At 40.7% G+C, this 16,368-nt stretch overlaps 1 protein-coding gene across 3 annotated transcripts in view; it reads left to right on the top strand.

The window, feature by feature from the left end:
- Positions 1-16,368, top strand: part of B3GALNT2 (beta-1,3-N-acetylgalactosaminyltransferase 2) — a 57,610-nt gene that overhangs the window by 18,337 nt on the left and 22,905 nt on the right. For 2 of the 3 annotated variants that reach the window (XM_061161443.1, XM_061161444.1), the window contains exons 3-6: positions 590-690; positions 4,797-4,990; positions 11,092-11,187; positions 14,547-14,603. In XM_061161443.1, the coding sequence (XP_061017426.1) occupies positions 590-690; positions 4,797-4,990; positions 11,092-11,187; positions 14,547-14,603 (448 nt within the window). The remainder of the gene's footprint in view (positions 1-589; positions 691-4,796; positions 4,991-11,091; positions 11,188-14,546; positions 14,604-16,368) is intronic. The other variant, XM_061161445.1, reaches the window with a different exon arrangement.

Below are 16,368 nucleotides of genomic sequence, written 5' to 3' on the forward strand. Positions count from 1 at the left end.
CTTTTATTATTATTTTTTTTAATTTATTTATTTTTTGGCGGTGCTGGGTCTTTGTTGCTGCACGTGGGCTTTCTCTAGTTGTGGTGAGCAGGAGCTAATTTCTAGTTGTGGTGCACAGGCATCTCATTGCGTTGGCTTCTCTTGTTGCGACTCATGTGGGATCTTACTGGACCAGGGATCGAATCCATGTTCCCTGCCTTGGCCTAGAAAGGCTACTCTTGAGTAAAAGGAACACTTTCTGAAAGAGAAGGAAGTGAGTGAAGAAGCTTACTGATAGAGACAAGTTTTTAGGTGTGGGCATGAGAAGTTGTCTTTACCATGGCTTGCAGTTAAATGGCCTGAATGTGTGCTGGTGGCCGGCCTTGCTCTAACATAGTCCTGTGGCAGAGGGCTTCCACGTCAGTCACTTGGCAGTTAGCAACTTCTGATTTGCCTGTTCCCCCTTTTTGCTAGACCAGAAGAATAAAGTTAGAATTAATCCTAATAAATACAAGTTGTCTCAAAGTAAAAGCTCTGAAATGGGCATGAAGAAGCATGCATGTGCGAGGTGAAGATGAGTAACTGATGTTAATGCCAACACATCTCTCAGTGTCCTTGTGAAGTTCATAATAGGTGCTCATGGCTGCAGTGTACCTGTGGAGGACAGGGAGGATCCTTATTCCTGCAAACTACTCAACATCACGAATCCAGGTAAGTCTTTTCCTCAGCCCTACCACTGCTGTATACAGTGGTCCTCCCTTACCACGGGCGATACATTCCACGACCTCCCCCCAGCCCATGGATGCCTGAAATCTTGCGTAGAACCAAATCCTGTGTGTGCTGTTTTTCCCTGTTCATCCATACCTGTGATGCAGTTTAATTTATAAATTAAGCACAGTAAGAGGTTAACAACAGTAAGTAGTAACAGAACAGTTATAACAGCATACTATAATAAAAGTTATGTGAGTATGATCTGTCTCCCAGAGTATCTTACTGTGCAAATTTAATACTTTTTCCATATAACTAAGCACTGACCACACATGGCCGTAACTTTGGCAGTTTGAATTGTGACAGCAAAATTAACACAGATTTCTTTTTCCTCCTTCACAGTTTCACAGATAGACTATTGTTCTTATGGTAGATCTTAAGCAACTTCAACTATGATTTTTTTTCTTCCCTATTCAGTGGAGAGCTTTCACTCTTTCACTTAAAGGAAGCACTTCTACTCTGGCTTCTGTTTGGCACATCTGAGTTGCCAGCATCACCACTCTTGCCCTTGGAGGCCTTATTTACATAAAATAAGGGTCACCTGAACACAAGCACTGCAATGCGTGGATGGTTGATCAGATAACCCAGACGGCTGCTGAGTGACTAATGGGTGGGGTGTGCTGGACAGAGGGATGATCACGTACCAGGCAGGACCAAGCCTGATGGCTCAGAATTTCATCATGCTGCTCAGAAGGGCCCGCAGTTTAAAACTCGTGAATTATTTCTGGAATTTTTCATTTAATGTTTTTGGACCATAGTTAAATGTAGATAACTGAAAACTTGGGAAAGCGGAACTGCAGTTAAGGGGCGGGGGGAACTACCGTACAAATTTGATGTTAAGAAGAGTTGTTGAGATGAATAGTATGGCAGTCTGTTTTTGGCAGACTAAAATCAAACTTTCATCGAAATTTATCTTTCATCCTTTCTGACAGACTAACCACTTTGCGCATCTGTGAAGATTCCTTATGAATATATATATGATTTTAGGATCCAGGAGAGTTTATTTTTCAGTATGGTTCCCACGCATCTGGAAATTCCTTGTGTGTAGATAAATCCTGAGTTAGAAAAGTTTAAACTTACAGAAAACTGCTGATTTCACCAGCCTGTTGATTTATAATAACCTTGATACAGATATTATGAATCACCTTTCTCTAAGAACTATTGCCTAAGCTACAAAAGAAACAAATAGTAAAAAAAAAAAAAAAGAAAGAAAACACAATAATATTTTTTTATTCCTTAGAGTTAAAAATTTGTGGGAGCGCTGATGAGATTAAAGACAGGTGGTCCTAATTAGGTTCTCTGTTGCCAGGGAAGCAATTTTAGGAAGGTGATAACTTTATACCTTTATTTATTAGCATTTCCTATTATGTTCAGCTCTGGTTCTGAGGGAGATGAAACTTCCCCACATCTTGAATCTACTGGTTATGACTTCAGGTGTTTTAAGAGCTGTCACGTGTGTATAATTACGTGCACCTTGCTTGTGTAGGTAGCAGCAGAGTAATGGTCAGGAGTAAGGGCTCTGGAGTCAGGCTTCCTAGCTTTAAATCTAGGCTGTGCCATTTCCTAGCTGTATGACCTTCAAACAGTTACTTACCACTTGCAACCTCAGTGTCCTGATCTGTAAACTGGAGGTAAAAGTGTTATACTGTCAGTATCAGGACTGACTTGAGCATGAAATAAGTTGATACATATGAAGTATTTAGTTCTGGGATATGTTCAGCTTTTAATACTGTTATGTTTTTAAAACCCACCTTTTTATAAAATTGGGTTGTAATCAGCTTTTCAAATAAATTGGACCATATTTTCAGGTCTGTATTGTAAAACAGAGGTTTCTTACTTAGGATGTCTATGAATTTAGTTAACATTGTAAGTAAAGTTTTATGTATAATTGTGTTTTCCTGGGGAGAGGGTCCTTTAACTTTCACTGAGGGCCCAAAGGGACCATGAACCTAATAAAATATTGTATTACTGATGATGTAAGAGAACAGATTAGGTTTGAAATTCAAATCCAGGCCAAGCCAAATTTAAAGACACCTTTAACCAGACTTTCTATTATTTCAAGTGCTGTTATTCATTAATAGTAAAGGAGTGGAGATTTTCATTAATAGAAAATTTTCACGTATGTAATATATAGGTTACCAATTTGTAAAAATAGGTATAGCTAAATTAGTTTTTCAGAATCTGATTTTATCGCTTTGGTTTAAATGGCATTTAGATTTATTTCAGTACCTTAAGGTCATCATGAATATTAATCTTCATGATACCCTGGATGTGTAGAAGTTTGATTAATAGGATTATCAGAGCAGCAGGCTATCCTGTGTCCAGGTGGCTTGAAGTTCAAGGTACATTTGTTTTAGATAGAAAATAATTTTTCTAGATGGCTATAATTTCATTTACACATTCTCATTTATAAAATATATACATATTGTCAGTATATTCAGTATTAAGATTACATTTTATTTTCAGATAAACAGAAATTCTCTTTTCTTCCCACAGGCTAATGGATCATTTGGGTAAATGTGGGAAGAAAACAATTTGTTTATCCGAAAATAAAATGTGATTTTTATTAAATATTGAATGTCTTGACTGACAATATGTGTATATTTTATAAATATATGTATGTTATAATCTTTAAATTTAATAGATGTGCTTCACTTTGGATATCCTGTTTACTGAAAATATTAAAGAGAAAAATTTTTGTTACTGTCCAGTGTATTTGGAGTCTAGACTCTCTGGCCAGTGCTTGCCCCCACCCATGACAAAATCTGTATCCTCCTTTTTTCCCACCTGCTCATGTTTGTAAGTGGGTAGGAGCCAACACGACTGAAGTGACTTAGCAGCAGCAGGAGCCAACAATTCCACTTAGTCATATTTTATTGAGCACCTACTAAGCGTAAAATAGCACGCTAGGAACTCTAAGGTAGGGATCCAAATGATCCTCTGGAGTGTGGGAAGGAAACGGAATTTCAGCTTATCTGAAAATAAAATGTAACCTTAATTGATATTGAATACATTGACTGACAATGCATGTATGTTTTATAAATATGAATAAATATGTTTATAAAATATTTTATAAACAATGCAAATGTTTTTAACTAATGGAACCTGTATCAGGGACTGTGACCTGCAGAATTGGAAAATCATAGCTCTAAAACATACGAAGAATGTAGAATAATCTTTTAAAATAAGTTTTCAAATTATTTCTCAAGCTGGCATTGATATATTCAGCCATATTAACTGTTTCCTGTAGTTTATCCTGATTCATTTATGGTAGCTGATAAGGTTATCCCAAAAGGCCTGCTTTTGTCATTGATTAGACTCTGGGGAAATAGAAAGAGCACTGAATCTGAAGTCAGTAGATATGGGTTTGATTTCTGCTCTGTCACTTTCTGTGACCTTAATCAGATACATCTCTGGAGTTCATTTTCTGAATCTGTAAACTGGAGATAATGCCACAACCACATAGGGTAGCTGTAAAGATTAAATTTGATGGTATGTGGCACATAGGTGGTGGTCAGAAATGCTGTGTTTAATGTGTTTATCTTTGTCAATACTATATGGCTAGAATTTTTCAGTGCTATTTGAATTGATTTCAGTTACTTCTGTATGGTGATAACTGCCCGACATCACAGAAATTGCTCATTGTGCAGTAGGATTTTTGGAATTTGCAGAGCAAGACTAAATGTACTCATTATTTATGACTACAGTTAGTACTGTATTTAATATCCCCATTTATCCAACCTTTAAGTTTAATATTCCCCTATAGTGTTTATACATACAGAGGCACATATGCATATGCAAAAGTTTATTAAAGTACCTCTAATAATTATTTTGCTAAGATGTGGCTGAAAATTTTGTTGTTAAAAAATTAAGTTTTTTTTTTCTTTCTGAAAGCAGTAGTATTTCTGAAGCACTTAAAAAATGTATTGCCATTTGTGAAAGAATTATATAACAAATCTAGATTTTGCTATCAAGCGTACTTCATATTGGTAAAGTGAAAGATTGTGTTTGATTGTGTAAAACTCCTTTTCTCATTATTACTTCCTTAGCTCTGAATCAGGAGATTGAAGCATTCGGTCTTTCGGAAGACACTTCATCAGGGCTGTCTGAGGACCGAGTTGTCAGCGTGAGCTTCCGGGTTCTCTATCCAATCGTTATTACGAGTCTCGGGGTGTTTTACGATGCCAGTGATGTGGGTTTCCAGAGGAACATCACTGTCAAGCTTTATCAGGCAGAACAGGAGGTATGCACTGCTTCGAACATGCTTTTCCCCATTTTTATTTTTCAAAATCATCAGCTTTTTCCTTGTGGCAGTGCTTAGGTTGGGAGACTTCCACCTGTTTTCCCTTATGATTAGATACATTGTAGTGTAATGTGTTATAATGCTGGTTTGAGAAGAGACTACTGATGAATAAACATGTTATACCTAGGAAAGGAGGAGTTGGACCAGATTAGAAATTTCCAACCTAAAATCCCTGAAAGCCTAAGGAATTTAAAAAGCTGTTGATGACTATTAAATATTTGGGACTCGTAGGTGTAAGCAAGTATGATTGCCTCTTCCTTCCAGCCCTAAAAGTCTATCACCATAATACAGGCTAACAGATACGTCAGATCTTTTTTATAATAAGAGCATAGAGGAAATAAAAGTTTAAGACAGCTGGGGTTACTGTTTCTGATATTTGAGGAAACCCATTTGTTTCCTCAGATTTGTTCAGTTTGTCTGAAGGAGTGTAGCAAGGCATTATATTTGAAAAGATCTGTCCCTGGACTTTAAGCTATAGAAATCTTAAAAGAATTATACAGTGAGTGCCATATATCCAGAGAAGGAAATGGCAACCCATTCCAGTACTCTTGCCTGGAAAATCCCACGGACGGAGGAGCCTGGTAGGCTACAGTCCACTGGGTCACAGAGTCGGACACGACTGAGTGACTTCACTCACCACTTCAACTCACTTCATACTTTATCACTGGAGAAGGAAATGGCAACCCACTCCAGTATTCTTGCCTGGAGAATCCCACGGACAGAGGAGCCTGGCGGGCCATGGTCCCTGGGGTCGCAGAGAGTCAGACACGACTGGAGTGACTAAGCACGCACGCACGCCATCTATCTACCAAGTAAATTCTACAGTAGTTAACATTTTGCTGTATTTGCTTTATGACATCTATAGTCATTCATCCATCTATCATCTTAAAAAATACGTATATTTTAGGGACTTTCCTAAAAAGTGGTGGTCTAGTTGCTAAGACTGTGCACTTCCAATGTAGGGCACACAGGTTTCATCCCCGGTCAGGTAACTAAGATCCCACACACTGCACAGCACAGCCAAAAAAAAAAAATGTTTTAGATTAACTCGCAGGCATCAGTAATATTTCAGCCCTAAACACTTCAGTGTGCTTATCATTAACTAGATTTTAATATTTGTTTATGGTTTGAAAAAATCACAGAGTGTAATGTGCATAAACTACATAAACCTGTGTAATCCAGCCTCCTGTCACCCTGCCCCATTCCCTAGAGGCAATCACTGTTCTCATTTTTTTTTTTTAAACCACGGGCAAGTGTTGCCTATTGTAGGAGTTCATTTATAAATAGAAGCATATACTAAGCACTCTTCCGAGTAAGGCTTCTTTCACTCAACATGATGTTTTTGAAACTCATCCATGTTATTGTATGTATCAGCAGATTTTTCCTTTTCCTTCTCTTAATTGCTGAGTTGCATTCCAACAATACATGGTATTTATCTGTTCTGTTGATGGGCAACAGGGATGTTTCCAGGGTTTTTCTCCTTTATTTTATTGTGGTTGAGTTACATTTATTAACTTTGGAGTATTAAAGCAACTTGCTATTCTTCTTGATCATGATGTATTAATCCCTTTTATATATGGCTGGAAATTGTGTTTCTTATGGGCAGCATATAGTTAGGTATTCCTTTTTATCCAGTCTGAGAATCCCTGCTGTTTACAAGGGCTATTTATTCCGTTTACACTTAAGGCGATTACTAAAGTGGTTGGATTTCAGTTTTTCTTTTTGTTATTTGTTTTCTGTTTATCCTGTGGTTTTTGTTTCTCTTTTCTTCCTTTTCTACCTCTTTTGGGTTCAGTATTTTTTAGAATTCCATTTTAATATTTCTATTTTCCTTTTACAGAGAAGGCAATGGCACCCCACTCCAGTATTCTTTTTTTTTTTTTTTTTTTTAATTTTTTTATTAGTTGGAGGCTAATTACTTCACAACATTTCAGTGGGTTTTGTCATACATTGATATGAATCAGCCATGGATTTACACGTCTTCCCCATCCCAATCCCCGCTCCCACCTCCCTCTCCACCCGATTCCTCTCGAAACTTCCAACCCTCGCCTTCTCCCAGAGAGTTCAAAAGTCTGTTCTGTATTTCTGTGTCTCTTTTTCTGTTTTGCATATAGGGTTATCGTTACCATCTTTCTAAATTCCATATATATGTGTTAGTATGCTGTAATGTTCTTTATCTTTCTGGCTTACTTCACTCTGTATAAGGGGCTCCAGCTTCATCCATCTCATTAGGACTGGTTCAAATGAATTCTTTTTAATGGCTGAGTAATATTCCATGGTGTATATGTACCACAGCTTCCTTATCCATTCATCTGCTGATGGGCATCTAGGTTGCTTCCATGTCCTGGCTATTATAAACAGTGCTGCGATGAACATTGGGGTGCACGTGTCTCTTTCAGATCTGGTTTCCTCAGTGTGTATGCCCAGAAGTGGGATTGCTGGGTCATATGGCAGTTCTAGTTCCAGTTTTTTAAAAAATCTCCACACTGTTCTCCATAGTGGCTGTACTAGTTTGCATTCCCACCAACAGTGTAAGAGGGTTCCCTTTTCTCCACACCCTCTCCAGCATTTATTGCTTGTAGACTTTTGGATAGCAGCCATCCTGACTGGCGTGTAATGGTACCTCATTGTGGTTTTGATTTGCATTTCTCTAATAATGAGTGATGTTGAGCATCTTTTCATGTGTTTGTTAGCCATCTGTATGTCTTCTTTGGAGAAATGTCTGTTTAGTTCTTTGGCCCATTTTTTGATTGGGTCATTTATTTTTCTGGAATTGAGTTTCAGGAGTTGCTTGTATATTTTTGAGATTAATCCTTTGTCTGTTTCTTCATTTGCTATTATTTTCTCCCAATCTGAGGGCTGTCTTTTCACCTTACTTATAGTTTCCTTTGTAGTGCAAAAGCTTTTAAGTTTCATTAGGTCCCATTTGTTTAGTTTTGCTTTTATTTCCAATATTCTGGGAGGTGGGTCATAGAGGATCCTGCTGTGATTTATGTCGGTCACTCCAGTACTCTTGCCTGGAAAATCCCATGGACGGGGGAGCCTGGTGGGCTGCAGTCCATGGGGCCGCTAAGAGTCGGGCATGACTGAGTGACTTCACTTTCACTTTTCCTTTCATGCACTGGAGAAGGAAATGGCAGCCCGCCCCAGTGTTCCTGCCTGGAGAGTCCCAGGGGCGGGGGAGCCTGTGGGCCGCCGTCTGTGGGGTCGCAGGGTCGGGCACGACTGAGCGACTTAGCGTAGCACAGCATTCCCCTTTTAGCTGCAGCTCTTTGTGTTGTTTTGTGTCAGTCTGGTTGACACAAGAATTACAGTGTGTGTCCTGAGACTTTGTTCAGTCTTCTTTAGCATTGTACCCCTTTGTGTAAAATATAAGAACCTTGCAACTATATAATTCCATTTACTGTTCCCCATCTTTTTGCTCTAATTGCCATATACCTTATATCCGTGTATGCTGTAAATCCCACAACACAGTATTGTAATTTTTGCTCTAAACAGCTAAGTGTATGTTAGAGGAGAAGGTCGTCGTGGCTACTTTAAAGACTTTCTCCTTATGCATACTTGGTTTTATGCTGTTTGGCTGTGTTATATCTTGGTGTGGTTTTTCTCTTGTGTGTTCTGCTCAGGGTTTGCCAAGTTTCTTCAACCTGTGAATTTATCTCTTTTAACAAATTTAGAGAACTTTCAGCTCTCTTTCCTAAAGAAAATTTTTTCCCAGCCCCATTTCTGTCCGTTCCTTCTGGGATTTCAGTTACGTGTAGTTTCCTTTTCTCCAAAATAACCCATTTTTGTAAGTTTCCTATTTTTCTAAATTCATGTTGAGCATATTTTCTCTGTGGCTTTGAGCTAGAGTATCAATGACAGCTTTAAAATCCAGTCTGCTATACTAAATTTGAGTCATTTTGGCTTGTCTTTGTTGATTATCATCTTTTCTCTTGCATACAGCAACATTTTCCTGTTTTATCTTACATCGCGTAACTGGATTGTATCCTAGATACTGTGAATAATTCATTGTAGCATTGTGGGTCCTGTTATAGTCTTTGAGGAGAGTTGCTTTGTTTGTTCCTTTTAGCTGTCAGTTAAATTGCTGGGCATAGACTGAACCCTGTCTCCCTTGCGGTGAGCAGCAGCTGACGTCTCTGGTCGGTTCTCTTGGACTTAGATGGGCTGCTCGGATTCTGCTTCAAATGTGTATTTCCTGACTCAGCCGCAGTCTAGGACAGAGTTCGTAGGAAGAACTGAGAACTCTGTGACCCTTTCCTTTCTGGGTTCTTCTTCCTCACTTGTTAGCCAGTGTGTTTGCCTCCACTCTGTCTTCTGATTTGCAACCAGAAAGACTGCAGTTCTTATTTCAGAATTATTTGCCCCCTGAGGTATGCCTCAGACAGAGAGCCATTAAAAAAAAAAAAAAAATAGGGGAAGCAGATCCAGTGACTTTCTCACCTTCTGGGTATTGCTTTTCCGCCAGTGTGTGTCCTTTGTGTATGTTTCAGTGTCTTCAAATCTTTTTTTTTTTTAATGTTTTGTCTGCTATTTGTAATTGTTATCTATAGGAGACTTGGCTTGTTGTCACTGGAAGCAGAACCCTGTACAGTTTTTTTAGGCATGTTTAAAAAATTTTTTTGTGTTAAGGTTGATTGTTATTAACATACAATGTCAGAGTCACCAATAAATACCCAGATCAATTTAATATTAGATTTTTTGTTTGTCGTATTCCTTCATCCTCTAAAGAACTTGTTTAGTGTGTAAATGTGCTTAATGACATAAATATAAGAGAGGGAGCAAATCTTAGTGACGATTCCAGCCATTATGATTCTAGTGAAGAGAGCTTTATTGCTTAAGTATAGGAGTTCATATATCATTGCAGTTAAAGGTTGCATTGATACTGAAGCTCAAATAGGTAACTGCAAGAGCAGTACTCTGAATTCCACTGTCAACCTTACCTAGAAATTAGGATCAATCCTGAATTTTTTTCATGGTTAATTGTCTTAGTATATGTAGTGGGTTTTTTTTTTTTTTTAACTTCTTTTATTTCTTTATCTATTTGGCTGCACCGGGCCTTAATTGAAGTCTGTGGGATCTAGTTCCCTGACCAGGGATCAGACCTGAACCCCCAGCACTGGGAGCATGGAGTCTTAGCCACTGAACCACCAGGGAAGCACCTATAGTCTTTTTGAGTTGTCACTCAAGTAGTTTGATTCAGATGTACAATAGTTTTATCATGTTGATTTAATTTTTAGTTGCCATATTTTTTTACCCAAAGAGAGGTTGAGGACTCTCCAAAGAGTCTCTCCAAAGACACTGAGATCAGTCCTTGAGGACCTGATCTCAGGTGGACTGCAGTGGGTTCACAGGTAGTCACGGTATATAAAGTATTACCACTGCATTGCCATAGACTGATGTTGATGAAAGAAATACGCTTAATTCATTTAAACTCCCTTCATTCTGAACTTCTGCATGGTCTTGATAGCTTTAACAGAAGCATCTCCTGTAGCAAATTGGTATCTAAGAATAGCTATGAGAATAAGGAAATGTTCTTGCCTAAAACAAAAAGGAAGGACCCAAAGAAAACAATAGACATAATGAGAATCAGTCTTTTTTTAATGTGCCCATTTTTGTTTCTGTTTGTTCTTCTAAAGGTTCTTTTTGAAGGGTGATTCCTGCGTACCTCTGTTCTATGTGGAAGTCTGTGATCTTTCAGTTTATTCTTAACCCTTTGGAGTTAAGTTTACTAAGTTGGCTTAACTTAACACCTTACACTTTCCTTGATGCTCCTTATTTCAAGGTGTCATTTTTATTTTTTTAAGGTTATGTGGATTATATTTAGCGTTTTAGAACTTCATGACAGCCTTGGTGATCTTAAATAGCTTTACTTAATAACCATGAGTGCCCTGGAAAGCCCAAATGATGCCTGAGCCACAGTAGTTCAGTGTTAGTAGCCCTGGCTGGGGCCACTGAGAATTTAGAATGCCCGCTGTGTGAAAACTTGCTGCACCTGATGTGAAGTATTTCTCCTTGTCTTCTCCCCGCCCACCCTGTAGGAGGCGCTCTTCACGGCCCGCTTCAGCCCTCCGAGCTGTGGTGTGCAGGTGAACAAGCTGTGGTACAAACCCGTGGAGCAGTTCATCTTGCCTGAGGTACTGTGACGGGGACGCTCTGGTCTTGCCGCGGGCCGTGACGCCCTGGGGTGTGCTTGGAGGCGGGCCTCTGATGCTCTCCAGCGTGACAGATGCCGCTACAGCAGGGGTGTACTAAGCCGCAGCCCTCTGCATTCCTCCCACCAACCAGAGAGCTTCATGGCGCCCCAGAGGTTCCCCACCACGCTTTGAGAAGCATTGCGTGTCACCATGGCTGCTTCAGCGGAACCTGCATGACTGCCGTAGTGACAAAGGCCAGTAGTAGGTGTGGTTGTTAGAGAGACACTGATACTGTTCATGGTTGCTTATCTAAACAACAAGGAGGTGGAGGGGAGTGCGGGCAGGCTAATGGCAAGGTTGGAACCATAACTGTTCCTCTGCTGCCAGGGCCTCATCAGCCCTGGAGTTAAGCCCATATGTGGCTGTATCACATTGTGTACGACACAGTTAGACATGAACAGACCGTTGGCTGCCAGCCTCAGCCTTTCCAGGCTATTCCAGTCTGTCTTTCTGAGCAGAGTGCTTTGGAACCGCTGTGCGGGGCTCAGTTTCCCAGTCCTCCCTGGCAGACACCGTCTGTCAACTTCGGTGTTCACCCAGTGACACCAAAGTGGAAGCTAGATGATTGACCAGCCCTGCTGGCTAACCAGGAAGCCTTTTTCTGCCACTGGTCACGTGGGTGCTGTTCACACTTGAGCAACAGCAAAGTCACGCATTTTATAATGTGCTGTGGATCTTTGGAGCTGAGTACAGGTAGTCAAACTGTGTCTGTTAATTCCATGACAGTCAAAGCGAGCTCCTTTATCTCACCTATATGTGAACTTCTGTTGAAAAACGTGTAAAGAAAAACAAAACTGAAACAGAAAAAATTTCCAAGTTCTTGGTGTTATAAAAAAGACTGTAGTGAACATCATTACACTGTCTTTTAAAGGGTACCAAACTGCTTGTTTTCTTAGGATGAATTGTGGGTTCAAATTTCTACATATTTTTGAGGCATATGATTTTCTTTTGGAGAATAGTTTAGCAGTTTGTATCCATTTGAATAGTCATCAGCATTATATGAGTGTACCTGTTTGTGTCCTTTTTAAAATTCATATATGAGCTTTATTCCTATTTAAAGGAAGTATGCACCATCAAAGGTATCTCTTAATTAAGAATAATGGTTCAACTAAGGATTGGCCAAGTGTTGGATCTCAGTTTTTATTTTTTTGAGACATTGTTCATTTTCACCAAGAACTTAATTTTTTTTTAGTTTTTAAAAATATGTGTTAATTTGTCTGGGTCAGGTCTTTGTTGCAGCACAGGGGACCCCTGTTGCATCATGCGCAATCTTTCACTGCAGCGTGGGAACTCTAGCTGTGGCGTGTGGCCTCAGTAGCTGCAGGGCACAGGCTTAGTTGCTCTGCCGCATGTAAGATCATAGTTCGCTGACCAGGGAGCAAACCCACATCACTTGCCTTGGAAGTACGGACCCAAACCACTGGACCACCAGGGAAATCCCGGATTTCAGTTTTTGAAGGAAGTCATTCTTTGATTTGTTAACTCACTTACTCAGAAAGTATTTTTTGAGCACTTAGTGTATGCCAAGCGCTGGGTCTGCTTGAGGACATAGTACAACAATCCCTACCCTTGAGGCAGCTTATGTACTAGAGAGTGTTGTTGTTTAGTCGCTCAGTTGTGTCCAGCTCTCTTGCGACCCCATGGACTGTAGCCCGCCAGGCTCCTCTGTCCGTGTGATTTCCCAGGCAGGAATACTGGAGTGGGTTGCCGTTTCCTTCTCCAGGGGATCTTCCTGACCCAGGGATGGAGCCCGGGTCTCTCTTCTTTACCACTGAGCCACCGCACCAACTAGTGAGGACAGAGAGCTCACATCGATCTTGTGCCCACCCTGCTGTGTCCCAGACACAGCTGAAAGCGGACTTCCTACACTGGCTTGTTGGTGAGGTCCTCTAGGATTGAATCAAGTCATCGATGAGAGTCCTTCTTTTCTACTCAGAGCCAGTGTGGGCAGAACCTCACTCAGACCTTGTGTGATTCCCAAGGGAGAGTGATTCTATGGGGACCAGGAGTGCTAGCACATGTTAGGTGCTGTCCAGAAAGGCCTGGAACCTGCTGGAAGGTTGATGTTCACAAATGACTCGTGAGGATCAGCATGAGTAGGGAGGGAAAAACTGCCGCACCAGGAAGTGAGTAGGTGTGTGATTGGGCGCCTGCGGGTGGAGCCTGAGTCCCTGCTCTGCCGCTCAGCGCCGCTGTGACCGGGCACTAACTTCTTCCCCTCCCTGCGTCTGTTGCCGCCTCTGTAAGGTAGACCCAGTTCAGAGGATTGTTCTAGCGTGTAAATGATTTCATGGGGCTTCCCAGGTGATGTGGGGGTCAGAATCCACCTGCCGATGCAGGAGACACGAGAGACAATCCCTGGGTTGTGAAGATCCCCTGGAGGAGGAAGTAAGGACCCACTCCAGTATTCTTGCCCACAGAATTCCATGGACGGGGCGCCTGGGGGGCTACAGTCCATGGGGTCGCAAAGTGTCGGACACGACCCAGCACACACACACTTCACACACTCACACCCAGGTCCCCATAGAATGTTTAGAATGCGGCCATGTGGTGAGTGTTCAGTAGATGAGCGTGTGCTGTCCTGTTACTGCTGGTCCTCATGTGGATTTGTGTTTCTCGTTCTTCAAGAGCAGCGTCTCTCCTCCCGGGGGACCCCTAGCAACTTCCGGAGATGCTTTTAGTTGCTGCAGCTGGGTGTGGAGTCTGCCTGCCTCCTGTGGCAGAAGCCAGGGATGCTGCCCAACATCCTACAATATGCAGGACGGTCCCCACAGCACAAGATTACCTGGCCCCAAATGTCAGTGGTGCCCAGGCTGAGAAACTCAAAGAGGAAGGAGTCCCAGAAGGAATAAAATAAGCTTTAACATTAACTTCAGGCTAATCGCAGTAATGCATTTACACCATTATCTTGGTCACCTCATAGAAAGAATTACAGTTTGATTAATTAGTTAGTCCACAAAATATAATACTTTCCCTTAGAATGTCTTTGTCCTTAGGAAATCCTTGCTGAAGTCAAGGTGAAATGTATTTTACTTTCAAGCGATTCAGCAACAAAGAACAGCAGAGGAGTAGACAGCAATAAAGCACACGGGGCCAGGGGCTTCCCAGGTGGTTCAGTGGTTAGTACTCTGCGCTTCCGCTGAAGGGGTGCAGGTTTGATCCTGGTTGGGAGACTAAGATCCCAGTGACATGCGGCGTGGCCAGAAAGTTAAGTAAAAAAGTGCACATGTGGCCAAACATTGCCAGTTGTTGTGTCTAGAGGATTTTGTGTTAATCTGAACTTTTCTATGGGTTTGAAGTTTTTCAGAGAAAGAATTAGATTGGAGCAAAGGGCTGCCTTCCTTGCCTGTGTTCAGGTTGGTATAAATAGCAGAAGATACTCATGATGGGAAGGACTCGGTCAAATCAGGCAGTGGCCATTTCAGTTATTAAGATGTTTACTGGCTAAAGCCTTGTGCTTTTTTTTTTTAATTGAGATTTTATTTTATTTATTCTTATTTTATTTTTTGGCTGTGCCGTTCAGCATGTGGGACCTTAGTTCCTCAACCAGGGATTGAACCCATGCCCCCTGCAGTGGGAGCACAGTCTTACACTGGACTGCTGGGAAAATCCCAGCCTTGTGGTCTTTATTTCCCTTGAAGCTTTAAGCTAAATTGGCTTTTGAGTTTTCATTACATCCGAGTAATATTTTTTCTTTTTATAAATGTGCAGTTATTTAATAGTGTCTACATCTGAGGCGGTAGGATTGTGGATGAATTTTATTTTCTTCTATATATCTGTTTTTTAAATGTCCTGAAATAGCCTTATTAGCCTTATTAAAATAAAAAACTTAAAAAAAAAATACTTTCCTTTTATACAAAATCCTGGTTTTGTTGCAAGCCTGTTTAATTTCACGTATATATTCATTTTTGCCACATCAAGCCCTCGTTGGACTTAGTTGCACAGAAAAAAAGTGATAGTGATGTAGGTTTGCCTACATATCATCAGCAGAGAATAACCAAAGAAAAACAGATCATTGATCCCAGTTGCGAGGGAGAAGTAGATAATTTGTTCATCATCATATTCTCTCTAGACTTCACAGTCTGCTGGAGTAACATGTCAGCAGTGTGGCTTGTCAGCTAATAAGCAGGGTCCTTGCAGAATTTTTGTTGTGTGACTCACTAAAGCAGAAATCTTAGTGGCGAGGGGCGTTGCACATTTAAATAGAGACTGCTGTGTGTTCCTCTTAAAGTATTTCTCTAATTTCATATTTCTCTTGGTAGTGCACCTGAACCTGGAAACTAATTTCAATAAAAAGACTGTTCATTAAACCCAAGTCACCAGAGACAGTATTGTCAGTATCATGGGTACTTACATACTTATTTTTTATGGAAGTTGAAATTCTTCAGCAGTAGTCATCTCTGCAGGCCATAAGAAATTGTTAATGGTTACAGGCGCAAAAATACTGTGTGTGTTTAAGCTGCTCTGTTGGTTTGCATGATGAGTTAGAAATAGGACACAGAAGAAGGACCACATGGGTTGCAGATAGCTCACTTATTGAGAGCTCTTTTTTACAGTCTGCACTGTGCTGTTCTTTCCCACCTTTTACTTTTGTAATTATGTTTTTATTTTCAGAAGCAATTGCATATTTGATGGGCGCTTTCAAGGGATACTTGTTTTGGGTCGTGCTGTGCAGCATGTGGAATCTTAGTTTCCTGACCAGGGATTGAACCCAGGCCCCCGATTGGGAGCACAGGTTCTTAACCACTGGACCTCAAGTCCAGAAGTCTCCCTACCTTTTACTTTAATTTCTTGATCTTAGCAGGGAATTGTCATAAACAAGGTGTTACGCATCTGTAGAGATTCCTAGCTCAGTGATTACTTTGTGTCAGAGAGTAGGAGGAAGGCGTTTGAGAGAAGTGGGGAACAGAAATGTAACAGTGACATGGAGCAGGTATAGGAGAGGTGGAGAAGGTAGAGCTCTTCCCTTCCCTCATAACAGAACAACTGGCAGGTTCTGTAAGTTGAGTGAATGAACCAGGATCACTTTTTGAGCCAATGAGTGTTTATGGTAACTACTCAATTTAACATGTTTAATATTTATTCATTTGGCTGCCCCAGGTCTTAGTTGCAGCATCAGGC

Source organism: Dama dama, chromosome 15 (assembly GCF_033118175.1).
Source record: "Dama dama isolate Ldn47 chromosome 15, ASM3311817v1, whole genome shotgun sequence".
In the NCBI taxonomy this organism is placed as follows: Eukaryota; Metazoa; Chordata; class Mammalia; order Artiodactyla; family Cervidae; genus Dama; species Dama dama.